The 21,144-nt window shown below is 40.0% G+C and overlaps 2 protein-coding genes across 2 annotated transcripts in view; both read left to right on the forward strand.

Moving 5' to 3' along the window:
• Positions 1-21,144, forward strand: part of LOC119426382 (putative mediator of RNA polymerase II transcription subunit 26) — a 123,482-nt gene that overhangs the window by 42,330 nt on the left and 60,008 nt on the right. The gene's annotated exons all lie outside the window — the stretch shown is intronic.
• chd9 (chromodomain helicase DNA binding protein 9) overlaps positions 5,445-21,144 on the forward strand; it is a gene marked incomplete in the record, with an annotated part of 62,847 nt that continues 47,147 nt past the window's right edge. Inside the window, 2 exon segments of the mRNA XM_037693936.1 lie at positions 5,445-5,916; positions 8,034-8,428. Of these exon segments, the coding sequence (XP_037549864.1) occupies positions 5,887-5,916; positions 8,034-8,428 (425 nt within the window).

The following is a 21,144-nucleotide window of genomic DNA, read 5'->3' on the forward strand; positions in this document are numbered from 1 at the left end:
ATATAGATATAGAGATAGATAGATAGATAGATATAGAGATAGATAGATAGATATAGAGATAGATAGATAGATATAGAGATAGATAGATAGATAGATATAGAGATAGAGATAGAGATAGATAGATATAGATAGATAGATATAGATAGATAGATAGAGATAGAGATAGATATAGATATAGATATAGATAGATATAGATAGATAGATATAGATAGATAGATAGATATAGATATAGATATAGATAGATAGATAGATAGATAGATAGATAGATAGATAGATAGATATATATATATATATACACACATGTATATATACACATACAGTGCCTTGCGAAAGTATTCGGCCCCTTGAACTTTTCAAACTTTTGCCACATTTCAGGCTTCAAACAAAGATATAAAATTTAAATTTTTTGTGAAGAATCAGCAAGTGGGACACCATCGTGAAGTGGAATGAAATTTATTTGATATGTCAAGATTTTTTAACAAATAAACTGAAAAGTGGGGCGTGCAATATTATTCGTCCCCCTTGCGTTAATACTTTGTAGCGCCGCCTTTTGCTGCTGTTACAGCTGTAATTCTCTTGGGGTATGTCTCTATCAGTTTTGCACATCGAGAGACTGAAATTCTTGCCCATTCTTCCTTGCAAAACCGCTCGAGCTCAGTGAGGTTGGATGAAGAGCGTTTGTGAACAGCAGTCTTCAGCTCTATCCACAGATTCTCGATTGGATTCAGATCTGGACTTTCACTTGGCCATTCCAACACCTGGATACGTTTATTTGTGAACCATTCCATTGTAGATTTGGCTTTATGTTTTAGATCATTGTCTTGTTGGAAGATAAATCTCCGTCCCAGTCTCAGGTCTCTTGCAGACTCAAACAGGTATTCTTCCAGAATGGTCCTGTATTTGGCCCCATCCATCTTCCCATCAATTCTGACCATCTTCCCTGTCCCTGCTGATGAAAAGCAGGCCCAAACCATGCTGCCACCACCATGTTTGACAGTGGGGATGGTGTGTTCAGGGTGATGAGCTGTGTTGCTTTTACGCCAAACATATCTTTTTGCATTTTGGCCAAACAGTTCGATTTTGGTTTCATCTTACCAGAGCACCTTCTTCCACATGTTTGGTGTGTCTCCCAGGTGCTTGTGGCAAACTTTAAACAACACTTTTTATGGATATCTTTGAGAAATGGCTTTCTTCTTGCCACTCTTCCATAAAGGCCAGATTTGTGCAGTGTACGACTGATTGTTGTCCAATGGGCAGACTCTCCCACCTCAGCTGTAGATCTCTGCAGTTCATCCAGAATGATCATGGGCCTCTTGGCTGCATCTCTGATCAGTCTTCTCCTTGTTCCAGATGAAAGTTTAGAGGGACGGCCGTGTCTTGGTAGATTTGCAGTGGTCTGATACTCCTTCTATTTCAATATGATTGCTTGCACAGTGCTCCTTGCAATATTTAAAGCTTGGGGAATCTTTTTCTATCCAAATCCGGCTTTAAACTTCTCCACAACAGTATCTCAGACCTGCCTGGTGTGTTCCTTGGTCTTCTTGATGCTCTCTGCGCTTTGAACAGAACTCTGAGACTATCGCAGAGCGGGTACATTTATACGGAGACTTGATTACACACAGGTGGATTCTATTTATCATCATCAGTCATTTGGGACAACATTGGATCATTCATAGATCCTCGCTGAACTTCTGGAGTGAGTTTGCTCAACTGAAAGTAAGGGTGCATTTACACCAGCCCTGTTTAGTCCGTTTTAATCGAACTCTAGCTCGTTTTCCTAGAAAATCCGGTTCGTTTAGGGAGGTATGAACACGCTATCGAACTCGGTCACGGAACAAAAAGGCGAACTCTGGCCCGGGCTAAAATCTAGGTCTCGGTCCGGTAGAAGAGAACCGCAGCGCGGTTCGAGTACAGTGTGAATGTAAACAGACCAGACCCCGCTCCACAGGACAAACAAACACGCATTGCTTTGACCTTATATGGAACTGTCAGCTGCCTTGTGTGAAAAACAATATTCTCCATGGTCTTCTGTCTCATCTTCTGCTCTTGCTGAGTCCATTTTTGAAAAATGACAAAATATAACTCCTAAAACTGCTAAAACTTGATGCCACTTCGTTTTTACTTTTATTTACAGAAGAAGAAGAAGAAGAATTGTCTTCAGAGGTTTTGTGTCGTTTCTTTCAGTAGTTCTTGGTGCAGCGCCCCCACAGGCGAGCAGGGAATAGGTTGGTTCAACAGGTTGACTCGACTGCACAGTGCAGTGTGAATGCAAACGCACCAGCTCAAATGTAAACAAAAGGTCATGAATATTGGTCCCGAACCGAGTCTACCGGACTGTCTGGTGTGAAAACGACCTAAAAGAGTCGAATAATATTGCACGCCCCACTTTTCAGTTTATTTGTCAAAAAAGTTTGATGCATCCAATAAATTTCATTCCACTTCATGATTGTGTCCCACTTGTTGTTGATTGTTCACAAAAAAATAAAATTTTATGTCTTTGTTTGATGCCTGAAATGTGGCAAAAGGTTGAAAAGTTCAAGGGGGGCAAATACTTTCGCAAGGCACTGTATGTGTATTTTTTTTTTTTTCCAATTTCTTATTTGTTTTGTCAGATCAAATGTGCAGTCTGGTTGGAGTTTGTAATTTTTCAAGCATCCAGTTTGGTTATTCAGTTTAGTTAACCACATTGTCATTAACATTGGGTAACCTTACAGTCTATTCCTGGATAAGGATTTCATTTTGTGACTATATTCTTTGAAGCACTAGTTAGGTACTTGACACCTTGACCGTTCAGTCGGTGAATTTCTGCCTTTCTGCCCTCATTTCCATAATGGTTGGTTAGTGGACAGTTTTACCCTGAACAGACTAAAAATCAAAGCAGCTACTCACTAGTACAAAAGGCTTTGATGAGTAAGTAATGGTGTTCAGAGACAGACACCTGTGTCTCTCCAGCCACCCTGCCTCTCATGCACATACATTTTTTTTCCATTCCACTTCCTTTCAGCAGCACTCTTTCCCCTCCCCTTCCTCTTCTCCCCTCCCTTCTCTTCTTCATGTGTCCTAAATGGAAGCCACTCCCTCTCGTACAGAGCTGCCAGACTTGTTTGCATATTAACTGTCTAGTTGCCATAGGGTTGTGGCGTTGTGCATCTTGTATGTTCTTGAACGTTACGTTTTATGGCAAAAACAACTTTTCTTTTGAATGTATATTTTTAGATTATAGTAGCAGCAAATATTGTTTCTTACCATGGAGGTTATTTAGGGTTTGCAAAGGTCTGTCCCCTCTTGCTAATTGTTGTCAGTGAAGCAGTGAGTCAGTAATTTTAGTCGTGTTTATCAGACTTCAGGAGAAAAATGTTCAATTTGTTCATATAGGCTGCTTTATGTGCAACATTCAAATCGGTGTTTTTTTTTTTGGTACATTAAGGTTTTCAAAGAAATCATTGAGACTTTTTGTGTTATTTGAAAGATTTTATTTCTTGAACTCATTTCTTCGTGCATGTATGCTTGCATGTGTCATCGACTCATCCCAAGGTTCTGTAAACTGGTGGGCACTATCTGACAATGGATTTGTTTAGCTTGTAGGAAGCTGCTGCTCGGCTCTCGGCAAGCATGCGGTCTGCTTTAAAGTCCAAACTCCAGGCCTGTGTTGGGCAGGTTGATTCAAAGCCTTCTGCTGCCACTGCTCACGTTTAGCACAAACAGTCATTGCTTCCTGCACACCAGGAAGCTATCTGTCTCTGCAGGGGATATAAAGATGGTAGATGTAAAACAACAAACCACAGATGGGTACTGAGTCCACGATCCTCGTCTGAAGAATAATTGTAGATAGATGCATTCCCCACATTCTAGATTGCTTTAAAGGAAGCACTGTAAAGGCATATTGTGTTGTAACATGCATATATCACCCACATATTTCACACTATTTAAATAAACTTAAGTTTAACAGTGATACTAAGATGAGAACTGAACCTTATTCAAGTAGGTTTTATTAAATGAAGCATACTTGTTTAGTGTTGGTCGAACAGACTGTTCATAAAAGCACTAGAATGAAATTTGACATTTTTCCAAATTTGACGTTGACTTGTAATGTGATGCATTGCATTTATGAATATCTTTAGTAACCTGCAGTCACATTGACTTGCTTGCAGCAGTGTGCTGTAAATGAAAGTGAGCTGATGTTTTGACCTGTGGATCCTAATTTATTTTTTACAAGCAATGCAATAAATACATTTGCACTAAAGTATTTAAATGTGTGTATAAGCTGACATCAGAGCAGTGTTGTCTCTTGTATTTGGAAAAACTGAGCAAATGGGGGGGATGCAGAATGTTTTTTGGGAGAAGTGCGCATTCAGCAAATTTCTGCACAGTAAACAGAGAGGAAAGTAATGCTCATCCAGTATCTATTAGTAACTGATCTGGTAGTCCTGCCTATCTGGCTTCAGGCCAGCTGTGCATTACAAAAAAAAATCCCAGTACCATGTGCCAGCTGGTGCACATGGCCCCTGCATCACAGTGTCAGAGTTCCCTGAAAGGCATTCTTGTTCTTCAAGATTTTATCTGGCTCACAACGTGTCTTGGACAAGTCCCAGCTCCCTCTCGTGTGTTTTCTCCCCCTCAGAGTAGTGTGACCCATCTATAACCTACAGTTGCAGTTGAAGTGTCCAGAATGGTTACGATGGGAGACTGCCATATTCTGCAGTGTGTCATAAAATCTTGACGTGTGCATTGTTTTGTACTTTTTTCTTTTGGGAGTTTGCTTCTTTTTGTGTTCATTGAGTTCTTTTGGGGGGGGATCTTTGAATCAATTAGCACATCAGAGGCAGCAGCCAGTACGAAGACTTCAAAAGCTCAGAATCTGCCAATCTGTAGCGTGGGAGAAAACCAGTACTTTGGGGGTTAAGTTGTGAAAGTTAATGTAATAACTGCTAGCACCATCTGCTGGCCTACTTCCTTACAAAGAGAGAGAGAGCGGGGGTGAGTGAGAGAGCGAGAGCAAAAACGAGTCTGGGTTTTAACGACATCTCTAATATTCATGCTGATGCATTTTTGCTGCTTTGTGCTTTCATTTTCCGCCGCTCACGCTGCCAGAGTCTCGAGCTCGCCACACTCACCCCGGCTGGGCAGAGGAGAGCACAGCAAGCTACAACCAGGAAAAAGATAAGTGGGGAGAAAAGGCAATCAACCAAACAAGTTAGATTATCAAACAAAGGTTATGTTTTGTTGTGATAATAGGAGTAAACTACCTTAATCTGGCTGCTGGTAAAGGACAAGGAGAAGCGCAGAAAGAGGCGACGAAGCGGAAAGCGCAATAAAGAAGAATTAAGACTGAGAGACGCACTGAGAGCCCACACGAGAGGCAGGAGGAAAGAGGAATCAATGAAGGGGGGAGGAGAGAGGAGGCAGGGTAAGGCGACTCCGACACACACGCGCGCAGAGAGAGAGTAAGGTCGAAGCCGGACGACAACGAAGCGGCACGCAACGGCACAATGAGAGCTTCCTGGACTGCCACGCACCTCCTCTACCGCCAACAGCGCTGCTCCCTCATCGCCCTGTGACGAGACGAACAAGGGAGGAAGAGAGAGCGAGAGGCTCCCATGCGCTCCCCTTGAGCCCTGCCCGCTGGGGGAGGAGGCGACGACGAAACAGTTCCAACACTCTCGTTCTCGCCCGAGGAGAAGAGTTGACCGGGAAGGAGGAGGGGAGGGGGGGACACCACAGCTCAAGGAAGAGTGGGAGAAACCGACTGTAGAAAGGAAAAGAGTGTAAGAGAAACAGTGAGTGAGCAACAGAAAGAAGAAAATAAGAACACAGTGAAAGGGCAAGGCTTTTTTTTTTTTAAGCCGGTTGGAGAGGGAGAGTAAAGAGGAAGGAAAAAAACACACCATGTCTACAGTGAAGAGGCCAAGAGGAAGGGTAAGTGAGCTACTCTCAGAGCTGGGAGGGAGGAGGGATGAGGGGGAGGAGGAGGGGCCGGCAGGAACTGAACAACCTCCTCTGCTACTGGCTCATGCTGCACTGCCGCCATCTTGAACTCATTGCTGCTTTCCCCCCCCTCTATCCTTCATATTAATTTTCTCTTTTGTATGAGAACTCACTGAGACACACTAAAAATATTTATTTAATTTCTCCATCCCCACTGGCCTCCCAAGCCCGCCATATCATTTTTTATTTTATTTTTTCTGATCAGAGCTGTCCGGCTCTGTAGTTCCTGTACACCGTACGGTGCGTGTGCGTGTTTGTTTGTCCTCCATGAGTTGAGCCCGTTAGTCACCAGAGAGCTCACTACATGTGGAATTGAGGGGTGGGAGCGAGGGGAAAGGTGTCCAACCCAAAATGGAGCTTACTCTAGCTTTTCATCGTCTGTGATGGTTCCAACCGATTTTCCCGGGACTGCGTGCTGCTAGAGAGATTGAAATCACTGCAGTACTGGCAGGCTGTAATTTCAGTTATTTATAGATGTATTACACAGCTGCAGTGCTCTTCGTTTTGGTGCATTTCATCTTTTCTCTCTCTCGCTCTCTCTCTCTCTATAGCCTCCCTGATAGAAGCCTGCTTTCAGATTTGTTGTTTTATTATTATTGCTTCTTGCTCCCTCCTTCTTGGTCTTCTGCTCTTAAACATTACTTTCAACTCTTCCCTCTTTTTTTCATAATAACTTGAATAGACACATTCCAGCACGATCCAGTAAATTATTTTCCTAATGGCCTCAGCAGCAGCATAGCACACGTGAACATCATAATGCAGCTCTTGTATTAGTGCCCCCCCCCCCCCCACACACACACACACACACTTTTTTTCTAAATAATCTGTAGTTATTCAGGTACACCTCGACACATTCACTTTGCTAGTAAGACTCAAGTACTTACATTTGTTAGCATTATGAGAGGGAAAACATGCAGCCAGTCGAGCCTGAGCCATGAAGACATACGCAAAACATTTTTAGATTAGGTCATCCATTTTTGGAGTTTTCTTTATATTGGGCTCAAGGCCCACAACAAGACTTGTGTGAGCACAGCAGCAGTCCCATTATCTATTATTCACATATTATCATGTATCAAGCAAGCTGGATTATTTATGTTTGCAAGGCACAGTGTAACCTGCTACAAGAGGCAAGTGTTTCTACTTTGCCTTCGGTACACAACTCAAAACAATTAATTTTGTGTCCCACTTCTTATGTCACATGGCGCCCACCTGATTCTAAAGTAAGTCTTGGTTTAAAACACCAGCCTGAATTCCCCCCATCAGACAACTTTGTGTGCGGTGGTGGAGAAGCAGGGGGGATGATGGACCCCCCCCCCCCCACCCCCCACCCACAGCATCAGAGAAAAGAGTAGCATGCTCTCCTACCTCGACAGCCTTCAGAAGGTTTTCTGAATGAGTGAGCAATACTTTCCTTGGTCACATTGCAATGTAGACAACTGTGTCATGTTCTGAGAGTTATATTTCAGCTCTTATTTTCTAACATCATCTTTTATACCATAATCTCTTATTACACTTAGCCATTTGTACAGAACATTTTCCATCTCAAGTTTTGTTCCTTTCATAAAACATGAAAATAGATCAATGGAGTCATCAGCTGCAAGTTCTGTTTGACTTAAATAGAATCATGCTCTTGACATATTTAAATAATGTATGCTTCTTCTCTTACGTCATCACTTATCTTACAACAACCAGTTGTTCTGCACTACTCTTGTTATTAACGTGGCTTTAAATAAATAACTGTTTGAATGAATTTAGTGTTTAACTTTGTGACTAAAGGCAAATTGAACATGCTCAGTAGCAGGTGCTTTTATGTGCTTGAATATAATTCAAGCACATAACATGTATCTGTTCAACTCACTTAGTTTATTCAATGCCTGGTTTATGAGTTATTTTGGGTCAAATATGGTTTTATCCGTTTTATGTCTGTTAGACTTTCCCTTTAAAAAGTCTTTGTGTAACTTGGCTTTTAAAAATATGGCTATAACCATTGTATTTATAAAATGCTTTTTGGAACAAGCATCGTAATCATATTTTTTCTCCATTCTTAGCCTCGAAAGAATGCCAATGGTCCTGGTAGCCAGGTACGGGTCCTCAGTCCAACGCTGAAGAGTTCATCATCCTCCTCCTCTTCATCTTCGTCTTCATCCTCACCCAGCTCCTCATCAGAGAAGAAGGCACGACGGAGGAAGCATCATCAGATGGAGCCAGTTCTGCAAGAGAAGCAGGAAAAGGCTAATAGGATTATATCAGAAGCTATTGCTAAGGCCCGGCAGAGAGGAGAGAAGAACATCCCACGAGTCATGAGTCCAGAGTGTTTTCCCGGCTCTTCGGCTCAGTATAAGGCCCATCATAAAGGAAACGGCAAGGCCCGGTCCAAAGACAAGGCCTCTAGGAAGGCCTGCATTGTGCCCTCTTCAAAGTCTAAGCAAAAGTCCAAGATTGGGTATGTAGATATTTTTGATCTTCAATGACGTTAGAAAGAGAACAAATCCACTAAGTAGAGCTTTGATCTTATTTGTGTTAATTCAGTGCATACCTGAATCGCTGCAGCAGTTCATGAGCTTGAATGAACATGTGAAATTTTGCTGCTTGTTGACTCTCTGCCACTCTGTTGCCTTTTGTTAGAGAAACCACTGCAAATATTTCAGTTTGTACTAATGAATTACTATTTGTAACATTTGTCTTTTCTTTAATTGCATTGCTTGTTCATTGGTAAAACAAACAGTAGAACGTTTGGACATGGTATGCATTATAAACATAGTATAATGAAAATAAGAAATATCATCAACATAATCAAACCTTAGTAGGGTACCAGCAGTTTGTTTTACTGGTTGACGCTGCTTGTGCACTGGTTAATTTTTCCAGGGTCACTTTCACTAACATACGTTTTCTTCCTGTTGTTGCATAGATGGAAGCTCAAAGTTCAGCATTTACTGCATGCCATAACAATAAATCAGGCTCAGTCATCAACATAGCCACGAGGGGAGCAAACAAAGACCACATTTACATGTGAGACTGTACTGCCTAGTTCGTTTAGGCAAGTACTTCTGATGTATAGATATCTTAATCTGGCTCCCATCCCCCTCTGTTAACGGCTATATGCAAGAGTGCAGCTATAAGCCACACCCCACACAAGCTATTAAAATATCAGCATTTGCAGATGTGAATGCAGAGGAGACGAAACAAAGGAGTGAGCTAATGTTTAAATACAGTAATAATGGGAAAGAAGGCTTTTATTTTTAAAATGCGTAGAGAAGGCTGGCAATTTTGGACCTAGTGTGAGAGACTGACAGCGGTCAACAATTAGGCTCGCGGCACCATTGATTGATCTTTAAATGAGCTTGGCAGACAGAAGAAGCTGAAGCATTTGTCATGTCACTTGCCTGTGTGCATGTGATAAAATGTTGAAATGAAGAAATGGTGGAGGAAGCAGTCACGGTGATGCCCTTCCTGCTGCTTGGTGGAGTTCAGATTTACTCTGGTATCTCAGTCGTTCAGCGAAGAGATCGTTGATCATCTTAGATTAATTTGAGTTTTGATCATGTTAATTTCTTTTTCTTTTGATCTATTTCTCTTGAGACCCAGTGTGTTTAGGATCAGAAAGCTGCAGTCAAGCCTAGGAAGTGGGGCACATGTTCTTTTTCTTTTTATATTTTTTAACTCCACACCACCTTCCAATAATGAAGACATAAGTAAAACTAAATGTAATTAAATGTTAGCCATTAGTTAAGATAAGTTAGTTTTGAAGGGCGTCTAACAATTTGTATTGTCATTCAGATGTGTTATAGATAGCAATCTATGTTGTAATCATTTGTGAAACCTAAGTAACAATTGGCAAATGTGTGGGGAAAAAAGTTCAAGAACATGATGTAGGCACCAAAGCCTGCCAATATAGCCAGCTACAATTGATTGAAACTAATAATGTAAATTTAGAGTGGATCTTGAATGCTGTGAAACTGTAGTTTTCAGAAACTGGGCGGCTCTGTTACAAACTCTTTGTTGTGAAAACCATCCATCCATCCCTCCCTCACCAGCTTCTTCCTTTTCGGGTCACGGGTCACTCGTGCCCATGTCCAGCTATCACTGTATGAGAGGCGGGGGACACCCTGAACAGATCTCCAGTCCATCACAGGGCCACATAGAGACAAACAGCCATTCACTCTCTCACTCACCTAGGGACAATTTAGAGTTACCAATCAGCCTAATATGCATGATTTTGGTCTGTGGGAGGAAACTGGAGAAATCCCATGCATGCACGGAGAGGACATGCTGCAAGCTCCACCCAGAAAGGCCCAGAACTGGCAACCTTTTTGCTAAGGGGCAACAATAATAGCCGTTATCATTTGTACCTTCATTTATAAATTTTTGTCTTACTGGATTTTATGGGTAAAAGATAATCAAATGCACAGGCCCTTAGTACAAATATAGCAGTGATGTTTAGCTGTCTGTGTATGATGAGACGCTTGTGGGAGTGTGCCATTGTTTTATCTGAAGTATGAAGATTCATGGCTATAAAAACATTTGTACTTGTTGCTAAAAAAAGTGAAAGCTCAATAAGAAAATAAAAAAACAATCAACCGCTTACTCTTTTTAAAACGGAGTCCGTGTTTTCCCTAGGTGATTTTCTTGGGAGGGCGCTCGTCTCTTCTGTTTTTTTGTCGAAGCAGAGCACTACGTCTGAATTGCGCATGGGGCTTGGTTAGCTTAGCGCTACGTTAGTGCCACAGTTGTCGACGGGGGTGGGGGTTATGGATGTGCACAGTTTTAAGTCTGAACTGAGCTGCTACAATCTCCACTCCTCATCCAGAAGTGGCGGAGCAGAATTGTGGGTGGGGGATTTGGTAGGCGGGGCATGTTGACAGGGCGGGGCACACTTCTTGAATAACGGTAGGGGAAACACTGAGTTATTCATGTTTAAGACGAAGGACTCAAGAAATAACTTCAATGGAACTCTTAATGAACACAAATGACTTGTGTCCACGAAGTAACCCTAGCTGTGTTGTCCATAAAGTCATAACAAATCCATAAAATATTTATTAAGGTTTCCAGTTCAACGTTCTCACAAGAACAAAGAAATAGACCAAACTCTGACTTGTGATACTGTGTTGAAAGCTAGAACCCAAGTACATTTTCAACACAAGACTTTTAGTTCTGTATAAAACTTGATTTACACAATTATAATAAATACGTTGAAAACAGGGCGTGACTACCTGCAGCCTTGTGAGAGACGGGCAGGAGGAAGCTTTGCAGCCAGAACATTTAAAAGATAACATGACACAATTAGGTGCTACTTGTTGTAACTGTAAATAGCAGTTAAAGTGCAGCATCTGCAGCAATTTATTTTTAAAGAATGCCTTTATAATTATTTTTATGAACCTTTATATTTCATATTTTTCTCTTATGCACACATAATGTATGTAGAGGTTGTGAGGATCTTTCACTACTTCAAACTCTACCTTGTACAGAGGCACATCTGAGCCATGCGCTGTTTGTACCAGTGGGTTGGGGGGGTCAGAGGCTACCTTTTGCGAGCTGCTAGCTTAGTGTTACATCAGTGTCGACAGGTGGGTGGGGGGGTGGTTGGGGGGGGGTACGTGCGGTTTGGTAGACGGGGCGCTCGCTTCTGTTGAAGTGGCGGGGCGCCCCACTTGTATACTAGTAGGGGAAACACTGAAATTTAATTTTATAGTTTGATGATGATTTAGGGAATGTCAGTAAGGGGGGTTAAGCATCTTGATCTTATTTAAACATCTGTATTTGCGACACTCAGTTGCCTCAATTTTAACATACTATTTAACAAACCATTGGCGATTTTAGCCTCTCTTTGTGGGTGCTCAAGCACCCCTAAATTTTAACTCGGCACCCCTGAAAAATTAAGAAACCATCATTACAATTTTATAAGGAAACAGTTCTTAAACCTTAGATTCACCAAAATATTTAATGAATTTGAAATAAATCTGGAATAAATTACACTTAATAACCAGTAAAATCTGATTTTTTTTTTAAATTTATTTATTTTTTGCACGAGTCGGATCCTCAATGCCACCTGTCAATCTAGTAGGCTCGTCAGCAACTGACCAATCAGCAACCTCACTTTGTCCTGAGGTGAAATGCCCCTTACCTGCAGGCGCTGTGGGAAGTGGGGGCATGCGTGAGAGAAGTGCAGCGCTACATCTGTAGCATCTTAGCTAGCGTGCCTGTATTGTGATTTATATTGTAATATCTGTATTGTGAGCTGCAGCGGCAATACAGTTGTCTAACGGTGGTGGGGGTTTAGGATGCGTGAGAGAAGCGGAGTGTTTTCTATTCACACAAGGAGAGCTGTTGGTCAGGCTACTTGTTGTGCCATTAACTCTAAAATAGTTATTGAATCAAGTGTGCTCCCCCCACACACGTACATTACAAATGCTTCTGACACAAATGGCCACCGCATTGTTCAAGCCAAGAGCCGTCAGCACTGGGGGCTAAGCAACCCTAAATGTCAGATTCTAGAGTCGCCCCTCTTACAAACTGTGTTTCTGTGTATGTATCATTGCTTTTCTGGCATGTTAAAAATAGGGCTGTATAGTTTAATTAAAAAAAATAATAATTACATCTTTTATACTGTAGGTGTTTCTGTACTATTCAGCTATAATTGGATAGTACTTGTAAAAAAACAAAAACAAAACAGTATTTAGCTGTTGTAAAAGTAATGTCAGTGGTGATCAAGATAAACCAACCCTGTGGTGACAAGAAGTCTCTGAAGGTTTCATATTATAGAAGAGTTCATATACATGCACCACTGGGATCTCCCCATCAAATATTTATATTCCCCAGATGCAGAGGTGCTAACCATCCTCCAAAGCCATTGCTTTTTCCTCTATCTGATAATGGGCTGTGCTAGAAGCAGGTACAGAAAGCTTAATATGTGGTGTTGAGTATGAGCTCACTCTTCCATTGCCTCGTCTGACAGTTCTTTAAGCAGGGAATGGAGCCTGAGAAAAGACTATTACCCTAATTGTCTATGTACTTATGGGTCTCTTTCTGTGACCACTATACCAACACTATTAGCTGTTTCCGCTAGAATAATTTCTATTCACCTCTTAGCAAGTGTCTTCTGGATTATTTAGCTTGTTTGCACCTTTGTCTGCTTGGGAAGAAAACGAGTTATCGTATTAAAAAAAAAAAAAAAAAAAAACTACTCGACAGATAATAAATCTTTTTTATACATAGCTTTTATTTCACTTGCTGGGCTAAACAATGATCTAAATTGAATATACAGTTCTTTATCTTCAATTGGTTTCACAACACAAACTTCTCGCCGAAAGAGGTAGTAACTATGAGCAGGTGTAAGTTTAGCTTCAACTTATACTGTATATAGTGGTATGTTTCAAAGGTCTGAGCTTTGGATATTTATGTAGTCCGGCCATTTTTTCTATGATTATAAGAGTGGTTTGGCCAGTTGATGGTAAGGGATATAAATTTAGTTAGCCTTTTATGAAAATTAAGTCAATATAAGAAACTGTAACAAATGTTTGTGTATTTGTGTTTCAATCTGTCCTTTTAAAAGAACCAACTCTTAACAAGGGAAACTAAGACTCTGGTGGATGATACATTTGGTCAGCATTTGCCATACAAGCACATTTCATGAATCAAAATATTACTCAGCATAATATACTCCTGGGAGAGGCAAGGGTTATTTTATAGGCTAGGCTTGACCGATCACAAGACTCTGCAGGATGAAATTTGCTTTTCCTGGCAGCTTACCTGCTGAAAAGTACCCTTATAATCATCAGATGAAAGCACTGTGCCGCTCATTCCATTTTTTTTGTTTTTCCCTCCCCCTCCTCTTTACATATTTTTTTTCCCCCTAATATAAATTTAGTTCTTTCAGCTCTCTCAAAGCGGTGCATCCGATGTTTCCTGTGAGCGGACATGTTCCAAATATGCTTATATTACACAGCTGCAGGGTAGCAGGGAAATATCAAACAAAATGGTGCTTGTGAGATCAATTACATGATAGAAAATGGAGGTTTAGGTCTATATGCAGCAGTGTATAGCTGTTCTAATTTCAGTGCTCGTCTCCTAGACGTCTAATCTCATGTCCCCCTCAACCCAACACATACACTTTTTTTCATTACAGGAAGCTAAAACTATTTTTAATTGTTGTTTTTTTCTATTTATTTTCACACAGGGTACAAATGTCTGTTCATATGTACTGGTGTATGATTTATTTATGAGTGTGTGTGTGTGTGTGTGTGTATGTGTGTTTGCATGCTTGCATGCATGCGTAGGAGAGCGAATGAACTGCCCATTTTTTAGCACGTTTGCTGAATAAAGCTGAAATTTCTGTGGCCGTGTGCACTGTGCTGATACAGTATTTGTCTTTGAGAGGGGACTTGATGAGGCTGTTACTCCTGTTTCCACTTGTTAGCTGTGTGGCACTGAGATTACAGCCTTCCATTCATAAGATGGGGGATTTCCCATTAAGGACGAGCACTACAGTGTCAGTAAACCCCTCAGGATGTGGCGCACGAGCAAACACATATACAATACTCCTAATAGCATTTTTGAGGGCAAGTCTGACATACATAATGACAATTGTAGACCGTTTAAAAGGCAGTGCAGGCAGTTTTGCTGACATGCCGAAGAGCAACCATACAGTCTTGTCCTGCAAAGTGTTATCCAGTCTCGAGTCTAAAGAAAAAAATCAAACCTAATACACTTCAAGTGGCTGCTTGCCAACTAGGGCAGAACAACACTGGGGGACGAGTAATGGGGGTTATTTGGCACAATAGCAGGACTACAACGAAAAATGTCCAGAATGGCACTTAGCTCATTACTCCTAAAGAAAAAAAAAAAAGAAGAAAAAAAACTTGGGGTAGTGGATCATTGGAGATTGATCAGCAATGTCAAAATCAGCTTTACTCTAATTTGAAAATCAAGGTGGCTCAAAACCCAATGGCAAATTTTGGTAATCTGATTTGCATTTGTAAAACTCATGAAATGTATGCAGTGATAAAGCTTAAATACATGCCTGTCCTGTATTAATAATGGCAGCAGGTGAAAAGCCAAGTTCTTTGTTCACTATCTGCTTGTCCAGTTGTTGCGAGACCTATGGGTGACAGAAATGTTGTGAGTCTTATCATTAAGGGTCCATCAGGTTCCTCAACCGTCAACTTTGTGCAGCCCAGGATTTTGTGACTTCAGACTGTGTACGAAGCTGCATGTGTGACAACATAACTCGCAGTCAAAAGGCGGTGCCATACACAAACCAGACAAAGAAGACTAAGTGAAACCACGAGTAAAGAGAGGATGTTTTTTCTTTCTTTGAATTGGAGAGCTGATAGAATGGTGTATTATTATTATTGCCATGTATTAGACTGCAGTCTAAAAGTGCACTCTCCAAATTAAACACTAGTATAGACGACCCAAAATATGAGCGTTTCTACAATCTTTTAGCGCTTAGTGTGTGTTGGGGATGACTAAACTACTACTGCGACAATAAATAAATAAATAAATAAATAAAATAGCTCAATAGCTGCAAATTTGACTAATAGCAAAATTTGTGTTTGCTATGGTTTATTTGTGGCTGTGTTTGATCTAAAAATTTGTGTTTTCTCTCTGTCCTAGTCAGTAATACTCTTCCACTTGCAGGGAGGCTATCCAGTCAGACAACGAGCACATTAGTACCAGTGTTATTAAAACCCTGGGTGGTCTAGATTATCTGCCACGGCAGGGTGGAACATGCTGTAACCATCACAAAATGTGGTTTCTGCTTTGTGTCTGTGTGTAGGATTTAGGGTACACACAGACAATGCATGTGCATTGTATACTTTTCATTTTGTTAGGCCCTAATTATTCCAAACCGTGTTTGCCAAGGTGCTTCATCACCATCAGCATTTCCTCTCTGTGCTCACTCTGTCTGGTTCAGGTTAGGATTTTGCTTCCTTCATGAGTCACAGTTCAAGTTTTCTCATATTAAGACCATAAAGATGCTGTTAGCAGTTGTGTTGTTGCCTATTGATGAGATACTTCTGGCATGCAAGGCCCAGACAGCTTATATTTGTTTTGGGAGGAATATTGTGTTTAGTCTCATTCAATTGTTTCATTGTTACGTTTATTTAGTGTGTTCTTTTTTCCTCACTTTAACTCGACACGTTATTCAATAACCCATAGTGTTAATGGACTTGAACTACAACTTGTGTTTTTCACAGGAAATGATGTCAGTGTGAACATCACCACCCACATAACCAAACACACTCCCATGGGATTGTTGCATAGCAACCATAAAGTGACACTGTCAGGAGGATTTGTGAAATGTAATATCATCCAGAGGGGATGGGGACACCTGCAGAGTGGATGGCTCCTCGTGTTTTTTTTAACTGGTTAGCAGCTTGAAAAATGTTCAGTCCAATTAACCACTTTTTCTTGCATATTGTGTATTTATTCTTAATTGGATCACACTTTACCATTTGAAGTGTTGCTGCTAAAATGACCATCTCGTTTATTTAGAAACATCCAGTTTAGCTATGGAAATTAAGATGAACAATGTTTTTATTTATTGTATTTTTTTTTATTTGCACATTTAGTTCCATTTACACATAAGTGGCTGATCTTAATGAGATCTAAACAGGCAGCACCATAATCACTAGAAAGTTAGGAAAAAGAGTAATCGTTTTTAATTTTCTTTTATTTAGAGTAGTAAAATCATTTTCACAAAATGTAGTTGTATCATAATTGTTCATTCCTTGATTCCTTTGCTGTAAGAGTAATTTTAATTGGATGGATCGAAAGGAGAATGTCTACATCATGTCTGTGAGTCACCTTGTCCAATTGTAAATCTGAATAAGAGCATTCTTGGTTAATGAAACAAAATTGGAAGGTAGTATATGAATAAATTATAGGAGGTTTATTTTCTTTGGATTAAGTCTTCGTTTCCATTCGTTTTTAATCATTTGTAGAACAGACTGCAATAGAAAGACATAACAAGAGGAACTGATAGCCGAGGTCAGACTCTATGTTCACATTCAGTGGATGATTAACCGTCAGGTCTCAAGCACCTTGTGAGGTCAACTTTGAACCAAATTTATCAGAGCACGTAAGTTTTATAACTGCACAGAATCTGTGAAAATTAGTTTGTACATCAACACAATACCATCATATTAAAAATGTCATCAAACTCTAGATACAAATTTTAACTATCAAACACATTACAGCCATTTGTATTTTATAGAAAAAAATTAGAATAAAGTGTAAAAATGCATTGGCATTGTACAAACTGTAAACAAACTTTTTTTATTTTTTGTTATGAGAATGCCTCTTGAGACGTTAACTTGCTGTCATGTGACTAAGAGGTACATGCAGGGTTCTTAAGCAACTCTACAGCAAACCCATGAAGCAGTTCAGTCACTGTTTTTTTTTACACTCTTGGCACAAATTCTGGAGAAAACAAATTTAGTTTTAATGAATCCGAAAACGTTTCGAATAAGTCATAAGTGTTGCGCCTTTTATGCTTGCAGATCACTGGATTGAGTGGCCTCAATGAATAACTTTTTTGCATTCAAGCTGGTTCATCATTGAAAGAAAATACAATTTTTGGACTGTCAAAAGGCTTTTAGATTAAGAGTAATATACTCACAGTTTCATGTTTAGCTCCCATTCAGGAGTACACTTCAACACCTAGTCACAAGAACAAAAGTCATTTGCAAAAAATAGGGATGCACAATATTGGATTTTAGACCGATATGCCGATATGTTTAATTTATTTGACCGATATCAATATTTTTAATATACTTTCCTTTGGCAGAACATAGCCCTCTTATTTAGGTTTATTTGCTACAAAAACTGTGTAACAGCTGTAAGAGCTGGTGACGCATTCAGTAACAGTCATATGCATAGCACTTTTACTTGCGTATATTAAATGTAAAGTGTTGAATGTTATTTATTAGCATTCGTCACCTGCGATGCTGTCTCACTTGTGGAGGCTTGTTCCAGGTTCCTAGCTGCAGTGTGGGATCCTCTGCACTCTTGTGCATGAAGGACAGACTTTTTAAGTTCAAAGTTTTTGTCTATCTATTGTGCCGCAAGACTAATCATGCTAACGGGGCTAACACTTGATGTCCAAATGTCTATGGTAAAACTCACCCAGGTGCTATCGGCTATTAGCTTCACAGTGACGTCGTAAATGACGGCTTGTAACTCGGGTAAGGCTACGTCGGAATAATATATTTGAAAACCAATATCCTCAACGGGGAAAAAACCTTCCACACCGCTGACATTTTGACTTCTTCTTCTCTGCTGTGATCAGATCAGATAGGTGCGCGTGACGTCATCACGTTGTGCTGGTGCTGCAGGCATCCTTGTCACTGGGCTGTCATACAAAAACAGTGTCTTTTATATCGGTGTTATTTTGATGGAATGTCCGATGTCCAACATTTACCTTCAACGCTAATATCGGCCGATACATGCCGATAATATTGTGCATCCCTAGCGGAAAGTTATTTCAAACTTTCTAAATTTTCATCCAATGTCAGGTGGCTATCATTTTTTTATAGAAAGAAAAGGGATTTAACCATTATTTCTATTACATTAGTCCTATTTTGCCAAATTATTCTTTTAATGATTACACACTATAATTTTTAAATTGTAGGTACAAGTGAGACCTCTAGGATAAAAGATTAAGAAGCACCACCTATGTAATCTCATTTGAACAAGGTGTCCAGAGACATCCTTCTAGCTAGGTGCATATCTGATCGTGACATGGTCTCTGAGCATGTCTTTGATTAGAGGAGGTGCTGTCTGATAGTGTGACGGTGGATTTTTATGTCTTTCCCAGGAAAATATCACCAATCTAGAAATTTGCCAGTGACTTATGGTACTAGAGACAAAACAAAAAAGGGAAGCATACACTAAGAAATGTACTTATCTGTGATTTTAAAAATGTATTGGCAAATGTCATTTGTCTGAATAACAAATGGATTTGTTGCAATTGAAACACTTGCAGGAAAAAAAACAAGCTTGTCTATTCTTAGTGGAATCTGTTGATAATTGGGCTCTTGGATGCCAAACACCTTACAGTGTGTCATGGTACTACAGTAATATATTGGTCAGAATTTTTTAACGCTCACAAACCAGCAATATTATTGCAAAATAAATTGTTTCTGTTAAATGTCTTCAGTGTGAATTTGCAAAAAGGAAGGAGTTCTGTAATGCACTAAATTCCAAATACCAGAAATACAAGCAGCTCACATTGCAAGCATGTTAATACCTGCAGGCATTCCCTGCAGTCCTTCCACTGTTGGGTTGTATATATGAGCTAAAAATTGCTTACTGACAGATGCACAGAAAGATTTGTCTGAAAATATAAAGCTATTGCATTTGTGTCCATTCATGCTGAAGTGATATGTAGTTAAGCTGCATTTTTTCACTATTCTACTTTATCTTGTTAAAAAAAATAGGCATACATCTTCAGATTAAAATATGTATGCTTTCAGTCATTTGTCCAAATAAATGTCCAAATATCCTTCATAACATTCCTTACAGATGGACTTTCACCCAGACAGTTGCTTATCAATCTCCTGAAAACCAGTTTTAATGTCTGAATGTAATAATGTTCTCTGAAAGAAATATGATTTCCTCTTTTCCTCAAGATTTTTATTTTGACAAGCTGCTCCATAAACTTTTGTTTACAAGCACAGCTCCTGCATAATGTTAGGTTTCAGCATTTTTGAAATGGACGAAACAGATGTACTTTAAGACACACTTTGGGATAAAAGTGTATCTATGTGCTTCTGTGGCTCCTGCTCTGTGGATGTAGAAATATGTAGGGAGCTATCAAGCTGATCTATGCCTGTGGTTGGTTGATGATGACACATTTTGGTCCACAGTATCTTCATTTTCTACTGGGTGGAGTTTTATTTTGTATTTTTTTAAATCAAAGTATTTTTATTGAAATTTTTTGGGTTTTTTGAACATGCAGCAAAAAATCAAAAATCAAAACATTGAACAAACCACCCACCACCCCTTCCCTCCCACACCGGATCAGTCATACACAAACAAATTAATTAACTAGGCATTGACATGGTTTCTATGTACAACCTGAAAGGCTGCCAAGTTTCCCAAAATGTTTTAACAGAACTCTTCACGGTATATCTTATTGTTTCCAGATGACTATAATAAGTTACCTCCCTTATCCATTGTACATATGGGGAGTGTGGGTCCTTCCAATTGCACAGAACCAGTCTTCTGGTCAGGAGAGAGTCAAAAGCAATCGCGTCCTTCTCGTTGTTGCTGAAGGATGTATCCACAGGGACCACCCCAAACAGTGATTGGTGATGGGTATACAGTTTTTCCACATATTCCAGAGAAGGTGTCAAAAATAGATTGTCAAAAGGCCTGCAGTTTGGAGCAGGTCCAGAATGCATGCAGGATTGTAGCTGGAGTTTGTTTACAATGATTACATATGGGGTCCAGGTTGGCTTTGATCTTGGACAGCTTGTCTTTGGACCAGTGCAGCTGGTGCACCACCTTGAATTGAATTACAGCATGCACAAGCAGATCGTGGAGTTTTATTTGATCAATGATTTGTTACATTGACCATATGTAGCATTACCTTAATCTTTTCTTAATGACAGACTTTAACAGACCTTTAATTTTGAAAATATGTGAGTATTCTACACTTGGAACAATTTTCATCTTTTTTTTTTCTTCCTTTCTTTTCTCTTTTTAGGAAAATTGTCATTAAGATTGGGAAAAAGAAAAAACAAAAGCCAGAGTTTTCAGAGGACGAGTCTGATGATGATCCTTCCTCTCATCGCGCATCGAGGGATGATGACTCTGTGAGTTCCAGTACAAACACTCAAAACACAAAGTTCTGGTCATGTATGATTGAACCATGGGCTCTGACGTTAGCCATAGGAACCCCACCCTTTTACACTGCACTTTGATGTAAGATGAGAGTTTTATTGCTTTTATTACATTCAGATGTAGCATTGGCATTTCTGTATGTGGTGTCACACCTCTGTTCAAAGTAAACAAAGGCAAACACAGACTTGTCTTGTGTTACTACTCTGACAGTAGTGAGTGAGTGAAGTGTTGTCTTCAGCCTGACTGTTCACGCTGCTGCTGAGCAGACAGGAATGCTCACAGCTTTAGCTTGAGCCTGAATGAACTGACTCT

This window comes from Nematolebias whitei, chromosome 2 (assembly GCF_014905685.2).
Source record: "Nematolebias whitei isolate Nwh7 chromosome 2, NemWhi1, whole genome shotgun sequence".
NCBI lineage: Eukaryota > Metazoa > Chordata > Actinopteri > Cyprinodontiformes > Rivulidae > Nematolebias > Nematolebias whitei.